Genomic DNA, 17,507 nt, shown 5'->3' with positions numbered 1-17,507 from the left:
GCCTTGAAAATCCACCTGTGTAGAGTCTGAGGGATCTCAATAGGTAACATCTCACTTTCAGGTCAGATACACCGCCTACGGGGTCACTAGACTGAAAGCCGGCCACAGTATTCTTAAACTTTCCAGCGTCCCTAACTAGTAAGTGTGAAAAAGTGCTATCATGCACCATGTTTCTCTTACAGATCAACAAACCTCTGAAGATTCCCAATTAACACCCAGCATGTAGATGTATGTCATGTATTTACTTATTTCCACGCCTTACTTAGTTAACCTCAGAGAATAACAATGGAGAATAGATCATTGTGGACTATCCATTGACATGCCAAGCAGGTTCTCATGGCAAATGCATGGGTATGTTTCCAAAATGCAGCATGTAGGTTCCTCAGATGCAATGCTTGATCTGTAACAGAGCACAGTAATGTGGGGGGCATTGTTGCTGGAAAGCAGCTGGAGGAGATCATGAAGATGTCTAATATGGCACAATTGGCAAAGAATTCAAAATGACAGCTCCGCTTCTTTTGGTCAGGGCAACTACCCAAGAACCAGTAAACGCCAACACTTTTGGTCAAGAGGATGGATTCAAGTGCAGAAATCCAAGCCCAAACTGAGTGTGGTCTCTGATGTGTTGAGATGTCCAACCTTGCTAACATGGGAGAGGGTAGGTCATGAATGTCCGGGGTAGTTTTGTAGCTCACACAGTGTGTGTGGTGTGGGTTAAATGTAAATCCACAGATGGCTGCATTCCGAGTGTCATTTTAGGGGAGGTTTCCACTTCTAAAGAGAATTGTGTGTTGTTTGTCCTTCTGCGCTCTTACCCTAGTATTCCAGCAGAGTGCTATTTTGTTCGATTGTGTAATTATTTTGTATCTTATCCTGATTTCTGTACATGATGACAATGGGCACATAACCTTGCTCCCTTCTTGGGAGAAATACAAATTGTCTGACTGTAAAAATGAAAAGCAAAGCTGAGAGAGTTGCACATTTCTCTGAATATCGACTAGTTTCATGTTCTGCTAACATGCATAATTGTCCCAGTCCATTTATATCCTCGCGCATTCCTCTTCTGTGCTCCGCGCTTCAGTAATGGCCCTGCCAGTCTCCACCCAGCCTCACTGCAACACAGGGTCCTGTCATGCATGACAAGAGCCCTGATTCTGGTGGTTCCAGGAGCAACCTCGCCCTCAGCAAATGTTTCCTTCTTCTCAGGATGACCCCATCAATATTTGACCCCATCGATATTTGCCTGTGTCCAGACATTCAGACCATTCTGAAGCTTCTTGAGAGCTGTCAGAGAATACAACTTTTGGAAAAATATATAATATTCAGTTTGGCAGAAAGCAGAATGCATCGCTGTCGTGGGATCCATTAATTCCCTCACAAAATTGAAGTTTCTTCTCTAATTATGACCTACAATCTGGGAAAAGTCTGTACCGTATGCTATTCCAGGAGCAGAAGCCAGTTGACCCTCCATGGCTCCCAGGTCTTCTCTAGCAATCATGAGGCCCCACGTCCCTTCAATCCCTCAGACAGGTTCACAAATCTTACCTTGCAAAGAAGCTCTGAGCCCCCTCTACGCCCTCCACTTCTTTCTCCAGTACCTGGTTCTGCCCAGGTGATGATACACTTGACATGTTTGCACCTTAAATGGTGTTTCAACATTTGAAATCATGTCCTCCGTCATCGGAACCCCTTCCACCTCGTTTTGTAAATCATGCTCTAAGGATTGATGCCCACCCTCATCTCCTCAATCATGGTTTCACAGACTCTCTGGATGCCTGCACTGACTTTACTTAAATATTTTGAGTTGTATTTCACTCATTCTCACTGGTGCTTGGGTCACTGGATCCTGCATCCATTTCAGCTGCGTGTCCTATTGTCCATGCAAATTTAACCACTTTAATTTGCTTATTTGCAAATTACGTCTTTGTTCCATTCATTTTCGCTGAGCTTTGCTGATTGGGTTACAGTGTTTAGACAATGATTAAAGCCGCCTTTATGCTCCATCAGTAGCTCCTGTGATAGAAGAGGCTGGACTTTGTCTTTCTACAATATTTGCTGCTCACACCCTCCCCATCCGATCCCAATGCAGCCCCTCTTAGTGGTTACACCATGATGTAATCCACATTCCGGTCCATCAGTGTCCGAGACTCGCTAGCAAAAAGATTGCACAGGTTCATACACATAGATTTCTCACAAATTCAAGGTCTGATCGGCTCCCCAAATTCACACTAATCCACCCTCCATGGGAGATAGCTGTACCACACCCTTGTTTGAGTGACTCCGCGGACAGCCCAAAAGCCTCTCATCAGGCCTAGTCCATCAAGATCACCCCTGTATTCTGATCTACCTCTTCTTGCCTATATGCCACTGTGAGACCTTCCGGCCGCAGAAGGAACAGGCTGGAAGACACTATGAGAGTTTGCCCCTCTCTTGCTCGACATGGTGGGCTGTCACTGTTTTTTCTGTCCAGGATAAGAGCTTACGGGTATGCACTCTCTGTGCCCTTTTCCTGGCCAGAGCAAACCTGTGGCAGCGGTCACCAAGTCTCCCAATCACACCATAGCTAGGATTTGCAGAAGGCCCTTTTCAGACCATGCTGTTACGCCAGGATGAAAAGACAAGACACACTTCTGCAACATTCTATTAAGAATAAACACTTGTTGTTAAGTTGTATATAATTTCTGGGTTTCTCACTACAATAATAATCCAGTCCTGCGGGATAGATTTGAGTCTCTCTGCACGAGCTGCCATAATGTATATGTTCTTTTCAGCATGCAGGTCACAACCTCAGGAGAATTTGTTGGTAAACAGCGATAAAGAACAAATCAAATAATAACAAATCAAAAATTATCAGGCCCCAGAGACTGTCTATACGAACTTCAAGACTGAGGTGGTCCAAGGTAGAGAGTATGATCTGCTCTGTCCTTCCTACAGGGTATAAGGATTTTCTGTATCAAATTGTGGACACTATTTCTGCTAACAAAATGTTGATGTTGCCAAGTTGTTACCCTCACTAAAGAAATAGGGCCAGATTTATCATTGTACTGCGGTGCCCTGGCGCCACGCATGGTGTCGCAAGGGCAATGCAATGCTGAACTCGGATTTACCAAAGGACACAAGGCCACCTTGCGTAGTCCTGCGTCGCTTGGTAAATGTGGAGTGACGCGAGGCAGCGCAAGTCGCTGTCTTGCGTTACTCTGCCTTGGGAAGGCATTACATGGGTGGATGGTGGGCATTCCCATGCATCCACGCTTCGATTTTGGGTCATTCACAGATTTACCAACACTGGGAAAACTAGGATTGTGTCAAAATGCTATTCCTTTACAGGGGAGGTGCAACAAGGCGAAATATCTTTATTTCTCTTCGCTGTGTCCTCTTTCTAAGTGTGCTTCATTCTATAGCACACGTAAGAAAGAGTAACAAACCTCTAAGGATTGTTTTTGTGCAGGAAGATGTCCCGCCCTACACAAAAACAATCATGCCAGCAATGCAGGCACCATTGCACCATGGAGCAAGAGTGCCTGCGTTGGCGCTAGGCAGCAGATTTTGCACCAGCGCAAGCCGAGAGCAGGAGTGTGCCATATATTGGTAAATATGGCACATTCCTGCCCTCTTCCTCAACTTGTCTTGCTGCGTTGCATGAAATATTGATAAATCTAGTCCGTAGTCTATGAGTAATTATGAAATTAAGCAAAATTTCACCTACACAAGGGTTGAAAAGATGATATGTAAGTAGAATAAATACCTCCAGGCTCATGGGGACAGTGTGGGAGTTATAACAGCAGCTGGATGACAAGGGGGTGGCGGGGTCAAAATGCTCCTCCATGACTTCGCCAAAAGAAGAAAGGTTAACTAAATAAAACAATAGGTGAACAGCTAGGAGGCAGTGGAAAACTAGTCAGAGGCTGGAGGTTCTGGTGAAATACAATAGTGAATGGCTGTGACCTTGGAAGGTCTTTGCAAAGCTTAGCTGACGGCACAGTGTGCAAAGAGAGTGCAACTGGAGAATTTAACAAGTCAATTATGGTGAAGACTGATTTAGTCATATGAAGTCTGGCAACGTATCATGTGGTATAATATATTTTCTCCTTTTACCATTAGCACTGTATGCAAGTTTAATTGAGAATTTTTTACTCTGAAGTGGAAGACCATGAAGGTGGATGCCATTTGCATTATGGGGTCTTTTTAAAGCCCTGCTTTCAGTGAACTTAGGGGCTGAACATTTTAGGCCTGGCCACAGACAGTTTTAGCTGTCTGAAAGACCTCATGCCATCAATTCCTCAGGAAAAGTACAAGAGGAGTATATAGAGAGAGTGGGTTTTGATTCAGCACCCTTCAGCCACTGGCTTCCATGACATTTTGATACTTTGCCATTGCTTGGATGTCATGTCAGACAAGGCCATTTGCATTTCATGGACGGTTACATTGTCCCATTTGTCTCTCAATTAGATTTTAGTGATGGGGCATCAAATAGTTCTTAGACTACAGATGCAGCCAGCAACCTCAAAGTCAGTCAGACCAAAGTCCACGCTACAGGCCAAACCTTCAGAATCATAACCTGAATGTCATGGACTCGACGCTCCGTAGGATAGGAGCAGAACTGCACTGTGTCCAGAATGTCTCTGATGAAAGGGAGCATCCAATAAGGATTGAGGTGTGACTTTGGCACGTTGATAGTGAACCCCAGCAAATGCAGGAAGTTCACCGTAGTCTGGCGATTGGCAGCGACTGCCTGAGGTGAGCCTGACATCAAGGTCAGTCTTCGAGGTAGGGGGAAGACTGGAACCCCTAACCTCCATATATGGGCTGCAAACACCGCCATCACTTACATGAAAACCTGAAGGGCACTCGTGAGACCAATGGGGAGCACCGTGAAACTGAAATGCTTGCAGCCCAGTGTTAACTGTAGGTAACGCCTGTGGGGCGGCAGGGCAGGGATGTGGAAATACACGTCTTGCAGATCCAGCATTACCATTCAGTCTCTCATACCCAGTGCATATAGTACCCGAGCCAAGGTGAGCATCTTGAATTCCTTTTTTTCCATGAAGGCACTTCAGAGGGCATAGACCTTGTATAGCACGGAGGCCTCCATCCTTCTGCGGCACCAGAAAGTAGCAGGAATAACAACCACGCCCTACTTCTGGTGCAGGCAGGCTCTCAATGGCTCCCTTTTAAAAAGAACCTGCACTTCCTGATGAAGCAAGGAGAGATGGTGCTCTATCAGCCATTCGCGGGACAGTGGGAGGGGTGGAGGTCAGGGCCAGACTGGAAACAAAAAACGGCCCTGGCAAAGTGCTCGGCTGGCACCCCCGGGGGTGTTGGGGTTGCAGCCGAGCTGTTTGCCAGGGCCGGTTTCGGACGATTTTGTTACCGGGACGATATTGCAGCTATGCTGCATAAACGGCCCTGTAACAAAAACGGCTTCCCAGGTGCCCAAAACCGCCCACCACACTGGTGGCCCACCGGGGATATTCACAGGGCCCGCTACGACCAGTCCGGCATTAGTGAAGGTGTTTCCAAAAAAGGTAGGGGGTACCCTTTCTGTACAATCTGAAGCACCCACTTATCGGATGTAATCGTCGACCACTGGGGAAGGTTACTCCTGATTCTGCTGCTGACGGGATGGCTATGCTGGATGGGAGGGCACGCTAAAGGGATTTGGAGGCTGTGGCAGCCGGAGTGGCGGGGGCTCTGCAGCACTCTGGGACTGACTCCTGCTTCCTATTGGACTCTGCAGCCCCATCCACGAAAGGACTGGGCAAGCTGCTGAAATCGATATGGCTGGTACAGCAGGCCCTTCACCATCCGTGATAGGGGCGAAACGACTAATGTTGTGGCCAGGGAAAGGCCAAGGGATCTTGCAGTGAGCCTGCCCTTGTGAAAGCACTCGAGTGCCGCATCAGCCTTATCACCAAATAGGCTGGAGCAATCCAAGGACATAGTCAATCAGTGAAGACTGGACACCCCCTGAGAACCCAGTGGACAGTAACCAGCCCTGGCGTTGCCCAGGGAGTCCGTAGTGTCCAGTCCGCACCAGATGACGAACTTCACTGCATCCCTGCTGTCCACCAGAGCTGAGTTAAGGATCGGGCAGTATTCTTCGAGCAGCACGGGAAGCAGCTGCACAATCGAATCCCACAATGCATGGGAATATCGGCCCAAGAGGCATGCTGTGTTCACTGACCGAAAGGAAAGGCTGGTGGAAGAAACAATACACTACCCAGAGGTGTCCAGCCTCTTGGATTCCCTATACGGTGGTGCGGTAGGGAACATGGATTGATCTTTGCTGTTGAGGCCTGCACCACCAGGCTCTCACGGAAGGGGTGCCGGGCATGGTCAGATTGGGATTGCAATTAGGCCCAGTCAGTCCCAAAAAAATGGCCCATCTTGGCAGATAGTGTTCATTCATGAAACAGCATTTGGTTAGTCTCATTGGACTCCTTTTTAGAGAAATGTTTGGTAACCTAAGCATTTTAAAGTCTATAGAAACAGTAAGATTGGTGAAAACAAGACGCACTGAATTTTGGCCACGTGGGTGGGGTGAAATAAAATGTCACAAGGGCAACAATAGCTGATCTGGCTAGGGTTGCCACCGGACCTATATTTTAATATTCTGGCCAGTGCAAAAATGAAGAAAATCACAAAAAGTCTGTATTTTTTCCTCTGATCAGTATGTATTTTAAACAGTCAACGTAAGGTGAAAGCACTTTAAAATGTGTTCTAAATCTGCTTTACTCATCCGTGACTAATAGCTATACTAAACGAAGACAGAAAAGTCATGTTCAAGAATAATAGGGATATCTTTATATAAAGTGGGCTCTCTAATTATCATGCTCTGGTCCTTGCAGAATCTGATAACATGAATAAATTGCTGTTTTGGTCTAATTGCTTTTTATAGTTTTACATAGGGAGAACTCGGCGCAAGGGCATTGGAGCAATTTACTTGAGCACCTGTTACACTACACAAGATCAAATTCATTTTTACTTCAGGCGTTGGGAGATTTAGTGATTTGCCCAGGAACGGATCACAGGATGTTGAGCCGATGCTGGGACTGGAATCTGGTTTCCAGCTTCCAAAGTCAGCAGTTTTGGCTTTGGCTGTAACACCACCCCCTCTCTAATTTAATACAAGCTTAATAAAGGTTGCTCCACAGCTAGGCCTATGCAAATACACTCACACCCTCCAGGAAGGCTTCTCTTACGTCACTCCCTCCCCATCCCTCCATAGCCCCAGTGCATGGCCTTGCAGTGAAGGGGTCAAGAAAAAGGACACAGCTACTGTTGCTCCAGGAAGGCTGAGATGTAGATGGCCCATAACTAGAAAATCCACTGGCTGCCCTAGTGGGGCCCCTGCATACTCCCACCGTCCCTCACCCACCATTGTGTGAATGTGATGGCCTGGCATGGGAGGGGTCAGGGGCAAGACACTGCTTCTGGGCCAAGACTGCCCCACGGGGGGCTGGAGTAAGAATGGCCCAACAAATGGAGCAACACCTGGCCCCTAGTAAGGCCGATTGCCACACTTACCACCCACCGCATTCTGAAGTGCGATGGCCTGGGAGGGCAGGAATGAAGCAGAGGCCCTTAAAAAACAGGCCCACGTCTCACCCTTAGGCACTAGCCCATGCCCAATGCCCGACTGCCTGGCTTCCTAATCCGAACCTGGTGCTAAGAGAGGAAGAGTGGGTCTAATGGGGTGGGACAGTGCTTAGGGGCAATCATTCAGTGCACAGGAGCCCCTGTGCAAGGCTTTGCACAGACCCCCAGGAGCACGTCGGTAAGAGCTTCATTAAAGGGGAGTATGGGTATAGACGGGCCCACCCACAGTCGAAGCACCTCTGTCAAGACATTGGACTTAACCTCGACAACCGGCAGCTGGAGATCGAGAACCTCTGCAACCTTGAGCATCACTGTGGCAAAAGATGCACCTTCCTCCACAACTTGGCCCAGAGGGGAAATCATGCCGGAGTCTGGGGAGGTATCCAGGCCACTGTCATCACCCAGCTTCTCATACCAGTTGTCATCATCCAGGTGCTCTAGAAGACCGTATACCTCATCCTCATTTCCTCCCTCAGGAAGATAGGGCCTGGGCGAATGGATGCACCCGTGGTGGCGTCAGTGTGGATCTGGGAGCGAATCCAGAGGGCTCGGCTGGCGTGGAGGGCAAACCCTCTGACGGCAACCCAGCAGGGGCACCTCTTGTCTCCGTGGAACCCAAAGGCGCTCAGGAGGGAGTTGGTAGATGGCGTACATGGGGTCATAAAATTCTTTGAGTAGGGCACCTGTCACTCCGGCACCGGGAAACTCAGATTAACACGAAGCGGGCCCTGACACATGCTCTGCAGATGGAGTGCCAGAGTGGGTCCTGGAAGTACAATGTCTAAAAGGTGAAGCCGAAGAGCACTTCTACTTCTCCTTCTCATATTTTTGGGAAGAGGTTAGTGCGGGAAGACGATAATCTCTGGGAACGGCCCCAGGACCTTCTACAGGAATGAGAGCTGGATGGGGAGCGGCGTGGAGCCTTCTTTTGCCACGCTGCCAGGAGCTTTTTTGCCTGTTTGTGAATCGTCTTTGGGTGCTTCTTCCTGCACTCGATGCAGGCCTTGGGGTTGTGTCCCGACCCCAGACACCAGAGACAAACCAAATGGGAGTCAGGCACAAATATTTGCAGTGACGGTTAGCACAGGTAAGAGCGGTGTGGCAGGTGGAGTGTGAGAGAAGTCGACAGACGACGGGTTAGTTAAAGTTAAATAAAATAATTATTAAAACCACTTACCTTATGCACTCCGGGGGTAAGAGGTTTTATTTTTTTAAATTTAATTTTCACTAACCCATCTTTTGACTCCCCGCCCACCCCGCCCCACCGCCTTACTGCTCTTACCTGTGCCGGTCGCCACTGGACATCTGCCTGTGGCAATCCCCGCAAGGCTTGAATCCTAAAGGTTTTGCAAGGGACATGTCCTAGCACACTGGGAGAAAAGCTAAAAAAATGCAGACAAAAAGTTTTTTTTAAAGTTAGTCAACAATGATCGAAGTAGCTCCCCAGATCCCCACTGATAGAACAGACAGAAAGGAACTGATGGCAGTGTGCCAAGGTGGCGTCTATATAGGTACCACAGTGTCACAGCAGACGCAGTCACAGTGCCAAATGGCGTCACCTACCGGTACGCAGCGGTACTTCTCAAGATTTCCAGATCCATTCTGACCCTGGAGAACAATGTGAGGAATCTGTGGTTAGAAGTCTCTATCCGATATGATCAAATACTTTACCTAACAAAATGCCAGACATAATGGCTTTGCTAGTGTTTGGTTAGAGATTTTTGGGGGTTTACTATGCAATGGCCTAGCCAGTTCTACTCTGTCTCAGGGGCTGACAATATGAATTAAGGGTTGACTGGAAAGTTTAAGGGTCTGGCCTGACAAGATGGGCCGGCTAAGGGGATTTTTAGTGACTCTTTCCAGTAAGCCCACCCTGAATTACGTCTGCTTCCTGCGCAGCATAACTAAATGCATGTTTTCATTATTATAAGGTGTAGAAGTTATGAGAGGGAGAAAGTCTTTCCAAAGGTCCTGGCTTTAGTTTCCAAAGTGTTGCTTTAGCTTCTAGATTTTAGGTTTTTAACATTTCTATTGATTTAATTATTGAATTGAAGTGACTGAAGATGATTCAGTGTGTTTTCTTGAGTTCTCGTCGCTGCCTGATTATTGCTGTGCTTGGGCTGATAATCTCCTTGGAAGAGCTTTGCTCTGGACCCGCTGCTACAGACAGGGGAGGGGGAGGGTGTTTCTCGGCCTCGCCGCCTCCTGTCCATGGCAGAGACTCACTCAGCCTCATTTGGCGGTGGGTTCCGTATGGCGCTCTCTGAGACCATCACACTCGCCAAATTACACACAAAATCTTCATAGTTGTTACTGAAGAAGGCTCCGTGCAAATTAAAACAATACTCACACACACTCACAAACAGACATCCTGGGTGCACTATCTATAAAACACAGCAGGGTGTGTGTCACCACACTCCAGGGGCTTTCCATAGGGACAGCTTTGTATGTACACTACTCAGAAGCAGCCACGTGTCGACATACTAAAGAAACTCTATAATGAGGAAGCTGTGTCTACACACACTTTGAGGTCTAAAAGGAGTATTTTGTTCAAACAACCGAGGAGCTCTGTATAGAAGCTCCCACGGGTCTACACACTCTGAGGCCTGTACGTAGAAGCATTCTTGTGTCTACACACCCGCGGAGCTCTGTACTTGGCAGCAATGTTATTGAACACCACTAAAGCTGTGTACACTAGTTACCCCATGTGCTAGGCACTCTACAAATGGCAGCTGTGTGCCTACGCGCCCTAGGAACTTTAGAACGAGGCAGCCATATTCCTACACTCCATGCAAGCACCAGGACTCCATTGTGGAGCGGTCGTTTCCTTACACACCATAGGAGCTCTATATTAGGGACTCCAGGGCACTGTAAATCCGCCAGTGTTTTAATTAAACCCCAAGGGCGCTATAAAGTGTCAGGTTTCTTTCCATACAAGGGCGAGTTTCTAGAAAGAGGCGGGTCTGTATTAGTGCACTCCAAGGGGCCTTATAAAGGGCCAGGCTTGTTTGTATATAGTCTAATGGTTCATTTGATGGACATCCCTTGAGTTCTATAAAAGGGTAGGTTTGTTTTTGTAAACCCCAGGGACTCTCGAAAGGGGTAGGTGTCTTTACATATCAACCTGCAGCTCTATTAAGTGGTCGGTGTGTTTACGTGCATCATCCTGGGCTCTGTGATGGGCAGACTTGTGTCTATAAAGTCCAGAGGTATAAGGAAGGGGCAGATTTGTGCATGTACACCAAAGGGCCACTACCATATATCCCAGCAGCTCCACAAAAGGGCAGACTTTTTCCTATAAAGCCCATAGGCTCTACAAAGAGACAGGCTTGTTTGAATGCTGTCCATAGGTTCTGTGAAGTGACAGTACAGGACGTAGGCTCTACAATGGGACCGGGTTTTCCATATACATCCCATGGACCCATCCTTCCATATACTTCAGAGGCTCTGTGAGGAGGGGCATGCATAGGTACACCTCAGGAGCTCCATAAAGAGGCAGGTGTGTTTATGTACGTGCTAGGTGCTCTAAGAGAGCCCAGCGTCGCTGCTACTTACTCCAGGCGCTCTATAAAGGCCCGGCTTGTTTCTGTACACTGCAGAGGCGCTATGAAGGGGGAGGGGTGCAGTGTCAGACTTGAGTATAAGTACAAAGGCGTAGGCATTGCTACACACACCTTGTGGTTGGTTCTGTGTGTGACCTCGTGGTCTACCCATTCAGTCGACGTTCCCTAATCTGTGTCGCGGAAGTGGAAGGCGATCCGTTCTCTGTACTGTGCCAGCCCAACCCTAGAGTGTAGAGTGTCCCTCGCTGCAGACAGGATCAGGGATTTAGCCTGGCCTCAGTCGGCGAGTTTATGGTGAATTGCTTACTTCAGGGGGTTGTGTGCATCTGTACCCACTGTGCTCTTGTCCTCTCCCCGCAGCCTCTGCTGAGCTGATGAAGTGATTCCCGAGCACTGCTGGGGCTGCTCCTGCTGCAGACGTCGCAGAAACTCCAGAGAACAAGGTAACTCCATCCCCTCTGAGCCTTGAAACTGGTGTCAGGTGCGAGTCTGAAGCCTGCGGAGTGAGGCTGAGGCGGCGAGCGCGGCTTCTGCTGAGGATGTGAGCGGCAGCACAGTACTAACCCGGAAGTAGATCGCGCAGACAGTGTGTGGGAATGCAGTAGAGGAGCTGGCTGTGAGTGAGCACATGTGAACACCCTGGGAGAGTCCAAAGCGAATGGTGGGGGTTGTTGAATCAGAGTATCCTAGTGCAAACCCTGGCACCTCCCGTATTGAATGGGGCACAGGTGCTTGCTGTTAGAGTCTACGCATCGTGCTTAGTATGAGAAAGACCATAGGCGACGGTGCAAGGGTGGTCGTTGTGCGACAGTCCCTATTACAACTCTTGGGCCGGCCATTGTTCAAGATAAGGGGTGTTTGCTGATGGCAGCTACTAGTGTTGATCCTGGAACAGAACTTAGGGGATACTGCGGGTGCTAGCTAAGAGAGAGTGCCAAGTGGATTCAGGCGAGCCTGGCTGATGAGGGGTGATACCCCGAAGCCGTTCCCAGGATGCTCGTTTCTGGTTCAGGGAGGACTGGGCCTGGCAGTTCGGGCTCGACTGTTCCCATGAGGAGCAGGGTCAAGACTGATTTGCATATGGCTGGGGCCAAACTGGGATGTCGCGGTGAGCAAAACAACGGTGGATTAAACCCAGATCTTTGTGACTCTGGGTGAATGTTTGCATTGTTCAGCATTCCGTGCATCATTTGTTCTTTTTGCTAGTGCTACGCCAGAGCAGACCCTGCTGGTGAGAGACTGCCAAGTACTGACTCTTTGAGTAGACAAAAGGGAGTAATTTAGTGCCTAATCAACCCGGCACGTGGCACACGTATGTCTAAACGCTGGATGATCTGGAATAAACATGGCTCTCAATGTCAAGAACCTAGTGCTCCGTATGACAGGAGCATTGGGGGTGGATATCATCTGCTGAGTACTTTGTAAGAAAGGTGGGATTAACAGCCGTATTCTCTCGGCACGGAGGATGGTGGGTTGGTATGGCTCGTTCCAATTCCCAGAAAACTACACGGATAGATTGCATGTTTTGCTCTTTATACTTTATGTCTTGGGGAAGAAGAACTGGCATGGGTCATTCAATACCCAGTGGAAGATGATTTGGTAAGGATTGCTCTCGGTGCCAGGACTAAGGTGGGTCTAGCGTGCATCATTTAACACTTGGAGGATGTTGCTGTGGGTTACTTTCATTGCCAGAAAAATCTGAGATCGCCATGCCTTGGTGTTGAGCCCCAGCGGAGTGTGGAGTTAGCCAACAATACTCCTGACGCCCAGTGCAAGGAGCACAACCCACTTGTGGTGGCATTGGGCGAGGTGAATTTGGCTTATTTTGCTCCTGGGTTTCACACACCTTAGTGCCTAGAGGAAGGTGAGGGTGGCACCACTTGCTCTTGGTGTCTGGGGAAGAATTAGCTCAGCAGGCCATGCTGTTCGTGCCCAGGGGACGACTGAGTGGCACACCTTACTTGCAGTTAGCTCTCACTGGAACGAGGAGTTAGCCCAAAATGCTCTTGTTGCCAGGAGTCAGCTGCAGTTGTGTGCACTTGGTGCCAAGAGGAAGTTGGACTTCCGGGGCGTTACATCACTGTTACGCAGTACGTCAGGTGCAGTCAGAGGAAACACCACAAAGACAGAGTGGAGAGGCTCAGAATGAGGCTGAGCGGAACAGAGAGAGCCTTTGGGGAAAGCGTTGAGGAAGTGGCGAGAGAGGGGCAAAGTCCGGGCTAGGAACACAGCTCGCCTCACACAGGAAGTCCACAGCAGAGCATCGCGCTTCCCTTTGGGCCTAAAATAAGAAAAAAACAGAAGTGGCGAAGAGCAAAAGCAGCATTTCCGTATCAGGATGGACCAAGCTGAGAATTAAGTGTTCAAAGACTCAATGCACTCTGACCGGCTTGAGAGGCAGCAAGAGGCTGGCGACCCCAGAGACAAGCCCCGGAGACAAGCAACTGGGCGCAGGCCAAAAACACGCTGACAAGCTGGCAAGGGTGAAACTAGAAACAGATACAAGCCACCGAGTGACAGCTACAGACTCAAGCAAGCCACTGACAGAGGCAACGCAGGGGACACAGAGGGCAACAAGAATCGGGCACAGCAGAGAGAGCATCTACCGCACGAAAAATACCTGGGAGTCCGTTGTGGCAAAGAAGACAACGCCCGGAGACGGAAAGGCTACAACTGATACATAGAGACGGGCAGAAACCAACAGGACGTCCCAGAAACTGAGAGAAACGAAAGGAGAGACCTAATTGGTCAGACCAAAACACAGCCACGGTGCTCATCCCGAGCCCAGGTAAGTTGGTCCAGACCCCCACTCTGAGTTTGGGAGGCTGAAAGGGGGAGAATGTGTTTCAATTTCCTGCTGGCGGAGCGGGGTGGACTTGAAAAGGCGTATATGGTGATGTGGCCAGTGGGGCTTTGATGTGACTGTATTCAAGTGAATCAGATAAATTTCTTTTTTTTTGTTGTGGAAAGGCTAACTTTAGGGTATGTTGCAACTGGACATAAGGTGTGGCGGTGGCAGTGGTTCAAGTGGACATGGCGTTGTAGGAGGCTTATGATTGTGGCATGTGCTCTGTCGAGAGGGTTTAATGAGACTGCACAGGAGCGCGCGAGAGGATTCTCAGCATTGGTAATTACTTTGTGACTAAGGTTTGTGCTGCTGCCATGGACACGTTGTTCCACTCTCTTCTGTTTTTCCCGCTCAGGTCTGCTGGCCATGGGCAACCTGATAAAGGTATTGGGCAAAGATTTAGAAAACTGTCCACATTTTTTCCTGGATTTTGAAAGTAAGTCACATGTTTCATGGTGTCAAAGGGTTCGGAGGGTGAGCCAGAGCTCTCTGTTTAGGAGGAGCGGGATGCCGGCCATGCAAAGAGCTTTCTGGGTGGGTGCAACGGAAAGCCTGCCATATAAAGAGCACATTGGTGGGCGAGGGCTGGAAATCAGCCACGTATTTGAGGTCAACCATGTGCAACAGTCTTTGGGTGGGATGAGAAGGATCTCAACAGAGAGGAGAGCTCCCTGGGTTGACGGAGAAGACCCTCAGCCATATGCAGAGGTCAATGGGTTGGAGCAGACCAGCCACATGTGGAGCTTCTGGGTGGGAGAAGTGGGGCTGGAAGTGACTATTCTCAGTGGGAAGGGCACAACGCTGGCCATGTGCCACACAAACCTTTGATAGGTGCTTAGCCGTGTGCTGCACACTGATCCTCAGGCAGGAGTGCAGCGATGTGCCCTGTAATGAATCTTGGGTGGGAGGTCACCCTGGGGCCAAAGACTAGCCAGGTGCACATGCTTAGAATTAGTGAAACTTGCGTAAGCTAACAGGTTGATTACTCTAAACCAGCACTACCGACCTTTCAAAGCTGTCCACTTGCAGGGAGCTCTATCCATTTTCATATGGGCCAGTTCTCTTCTGAACAGTAGCCCCTAGCATTTGTGTTCCTTCTGTGATGAGGCCCCCTATGGACAGTGAAGGTGTGCTGCAAATTTCCTTTCTGTCTGGGCACTGAAAACCCATGCACTGTGGCCACCAAGATTCACAAGACTTTTTCATTAGTCCCTCCCCTTGTTCCCAGCACTCCCAATCAGAGAACAATGGCTCAGTCCCTCATCTCACCCTTTGTTTGCCACTCATTGCTTGTTTCCGACCAATGCTCATTGTTGTTAGACGGAGAGGTGTGGCCTGAAGATGTCACAGAGCACAGGGCAAAAGAGCTCAGAGGTCGTCTCATCCCCAGAAGACAAAGCACAAGATCGTGGATTACTCAAAACACGCTGGAAGCAATTGGTGGGTAATGCCCATGACCCATATGGGAACTCCAAATCTGATGTTAATAAAGCTATAAAAAAGTGTAAATAATCTGATATTTTTGAAACTGGTCAAAAAACATGAAAATAAACACCCACAATAATTTGGTCAAAACTTTCTAAAATCTAACTCACTAGCTTGCTTACTTGAAAAAGTGTAGCTCAGATCTGTTAAATGGTGGCACAATTACAAGCAACCCTAAAAGTGGCATTTCAATGGAAAGTGTACCAAAACTCCAGCATCGCTATCATCAATGTTTAAATACATTTGGCCTAAACTTCCTGCAGTTGATGCTGGTGCAGAGCATGATGTTTTATGGCCAATTTCTACAGCATTGTGACTTGCAGGGCGAATTCTTAGATCAGCTCAGCAAGCAGCCTTCCTCTCAATGCCTCACGGCTTCTGTGGGAGGAAGATTTTTATTTCTTGTCCATGATGTGTCCTTTGCCAAAAATGTCATCCGTGGACATAAAAGAAGAATCCTCACATTTTAACAAACAGCATGTGGGCCTGCACATTTTCCTCAGATAAAGTGCAACATCTTAAATTTTCTCTGATAAATATTAGAATTTCGGTCCACCATTTAGCATAAAAATCATGTGAACAATTAAATTTCCTAATGTACAGAGTTTTTAATAGAGATTTAAGCAGGAAAACATATTTTTAAATACACATACCATTTTGTTAAAAAAAACTCAACGGTCAATGTTTAAAATAGTTTTTGATTTTTTTCTAGTGCAACAAATTACTTGTGGAAAGACATACAAATACTTTTAAAGGGCACATCTCTTAATAAAAGGTCAAAACATACATTTATTATTAGTGTACAGGTATGTTTTTTATTCAGTAAGACTCTTGAATTTACAAACATTAACTATACAATAAAGGTATCATTATTACTTCAGAAAATGCTCACCGGTGCTGTATAAATTGTGCAGACACTATTAAAAAGATAACTTCTTTAAAACAAAAATAGCATACTCCACTGATGACGAGGCCAAGTTCGTCTCAGGTCCAGGGTCAGTATAAATACTTACTCGTTTGGAGGAATTCTACAAAATGGGAAGCCATTACTTCAAAAAGGTGAGATACAGGTGTTCAAAAATATTCCTTACATTTTTATTAAAGTGAATAGATATATTCAAGTTTTCTTCAGAAATGATTTTTAAAATGCATGGCTCATTTTCTGAAAATTTGCTGTAATTTCTTTTTTATATATAAAAATGTATGAAATTATCAAGAACCATGTGAGTTATTTTGAAAAGCATTCACATAATGATTTTTAAACCTATGTACAATTCTGTAAAAATAATATGCCGATTTCGGTCTTCAAAAGCACGTGTAGAATTATCTAAAAAGAACGTAGAACACGTGTTTAAAAAAGAAATGTAAAATGTCTTTAATAATAGAAGCATGGAACTATCCAAAAATCGGGGAACATATTTTTCATAACAGATAGTTGTTTTTAAATATAATTTTCAAAAATATACAGAATTACATGTTATGTTATGTTAATGGGTGACTTATATAGCGCACGGCTACTCCAAGGAGTGTCCCGGCCCTTTCTGACCCATTACTGAGAAAAAGAGAAAAGACAACAGAAACATAACAGAATTACTGATTAAAAAGCCAGGTTTTCAAGGCCTTTCTAAAGGCAAACAGGTTGGGAATGCGGCGGAGATCCACAGGAAGGGAGTTCCATAGTTTGGGGGCGAGATATTTAAAGGAACGTCCACCTATTCTGACTTTCCTAATGGGAGGCACCATTGCCAGGCCAAGATTTTCCGACCGGAGAGATCTGGTGGGTTTGTAGAAAGAAAGCCGTTTCTGAATGTAGGAGGCCCCCACCAAATGGAGTGCCTTATGGGCCAGTGTAAGAGCTTTGAATGTGATTCGCTTCTTGATCGGAAGCCAGTGAAGGGAGGAAAGCAACTCAGATGATCTGGCTTGCCGGGGTAGGCCGAAGATGGCTCTTGCCGCAGAATTATGTACAACCTGGAGTTTGTGCAAGAGATAATCCGGCAAACCCAGGTAGA

The 17,507-nt window shown here is 47.3% G+C and overlaps 1 protein-coding gene across 5 annotated transcripts in view; it reads left to right on the top strand.

Annotated features, from left to right (window-relative positions):
- Nucleotides 1-17,507, top strand: part of LOC146857737 (CYFIP-related Rac1 interactor A-like) — a 176,382-nt gene that overhangs the window by 52,431 nt on the left and 106,444 nt on the right. For 2 of the 5 annotated variants that reach the window (XM_085648346.1, XM_085648347.1), the window contains exon 2: nucleotides 11,523-11,605. Coding sequence is in view for 1 of the 5 variants with exons in the window: in XM_085648349.1 (XP_085504475.1) it covers nucleotides 14,377-14,446 (70 nt within the window). In the remaining 4 variants the exon portion in view is untranslated. Of the gene's footprint in view, nucleotides 1-11,522; nucleotides 11,606-13,249; nucleotides 13,951-14,365; nucleotides 14,447-17,507 lie in introns of those variants that run through there. The other 3 variants (XM_085648349.1, XM_085648348.1, XM_085648345.1) reach the window with 3 other exon arrangements.

The sequence above is a fragment of the Triturus cristatus genome, chromosome 3_2 (assembly GCF_964204655.1).
Source record: "Triturus cristatus chromosome 3_2, aTriCri1.1, whole genome shotgun sequence".
NCBI lineage: Eukaryota > Metazoa > Chordata > Amphibia > Caudata > Salamandridae > Triturus > Triturus cristatus.
The sequence above is the reverse complement of the archived record's forward strand: the minus strand, read 5'-3'. Positions and strand labels throughout refer to the sequence as shown.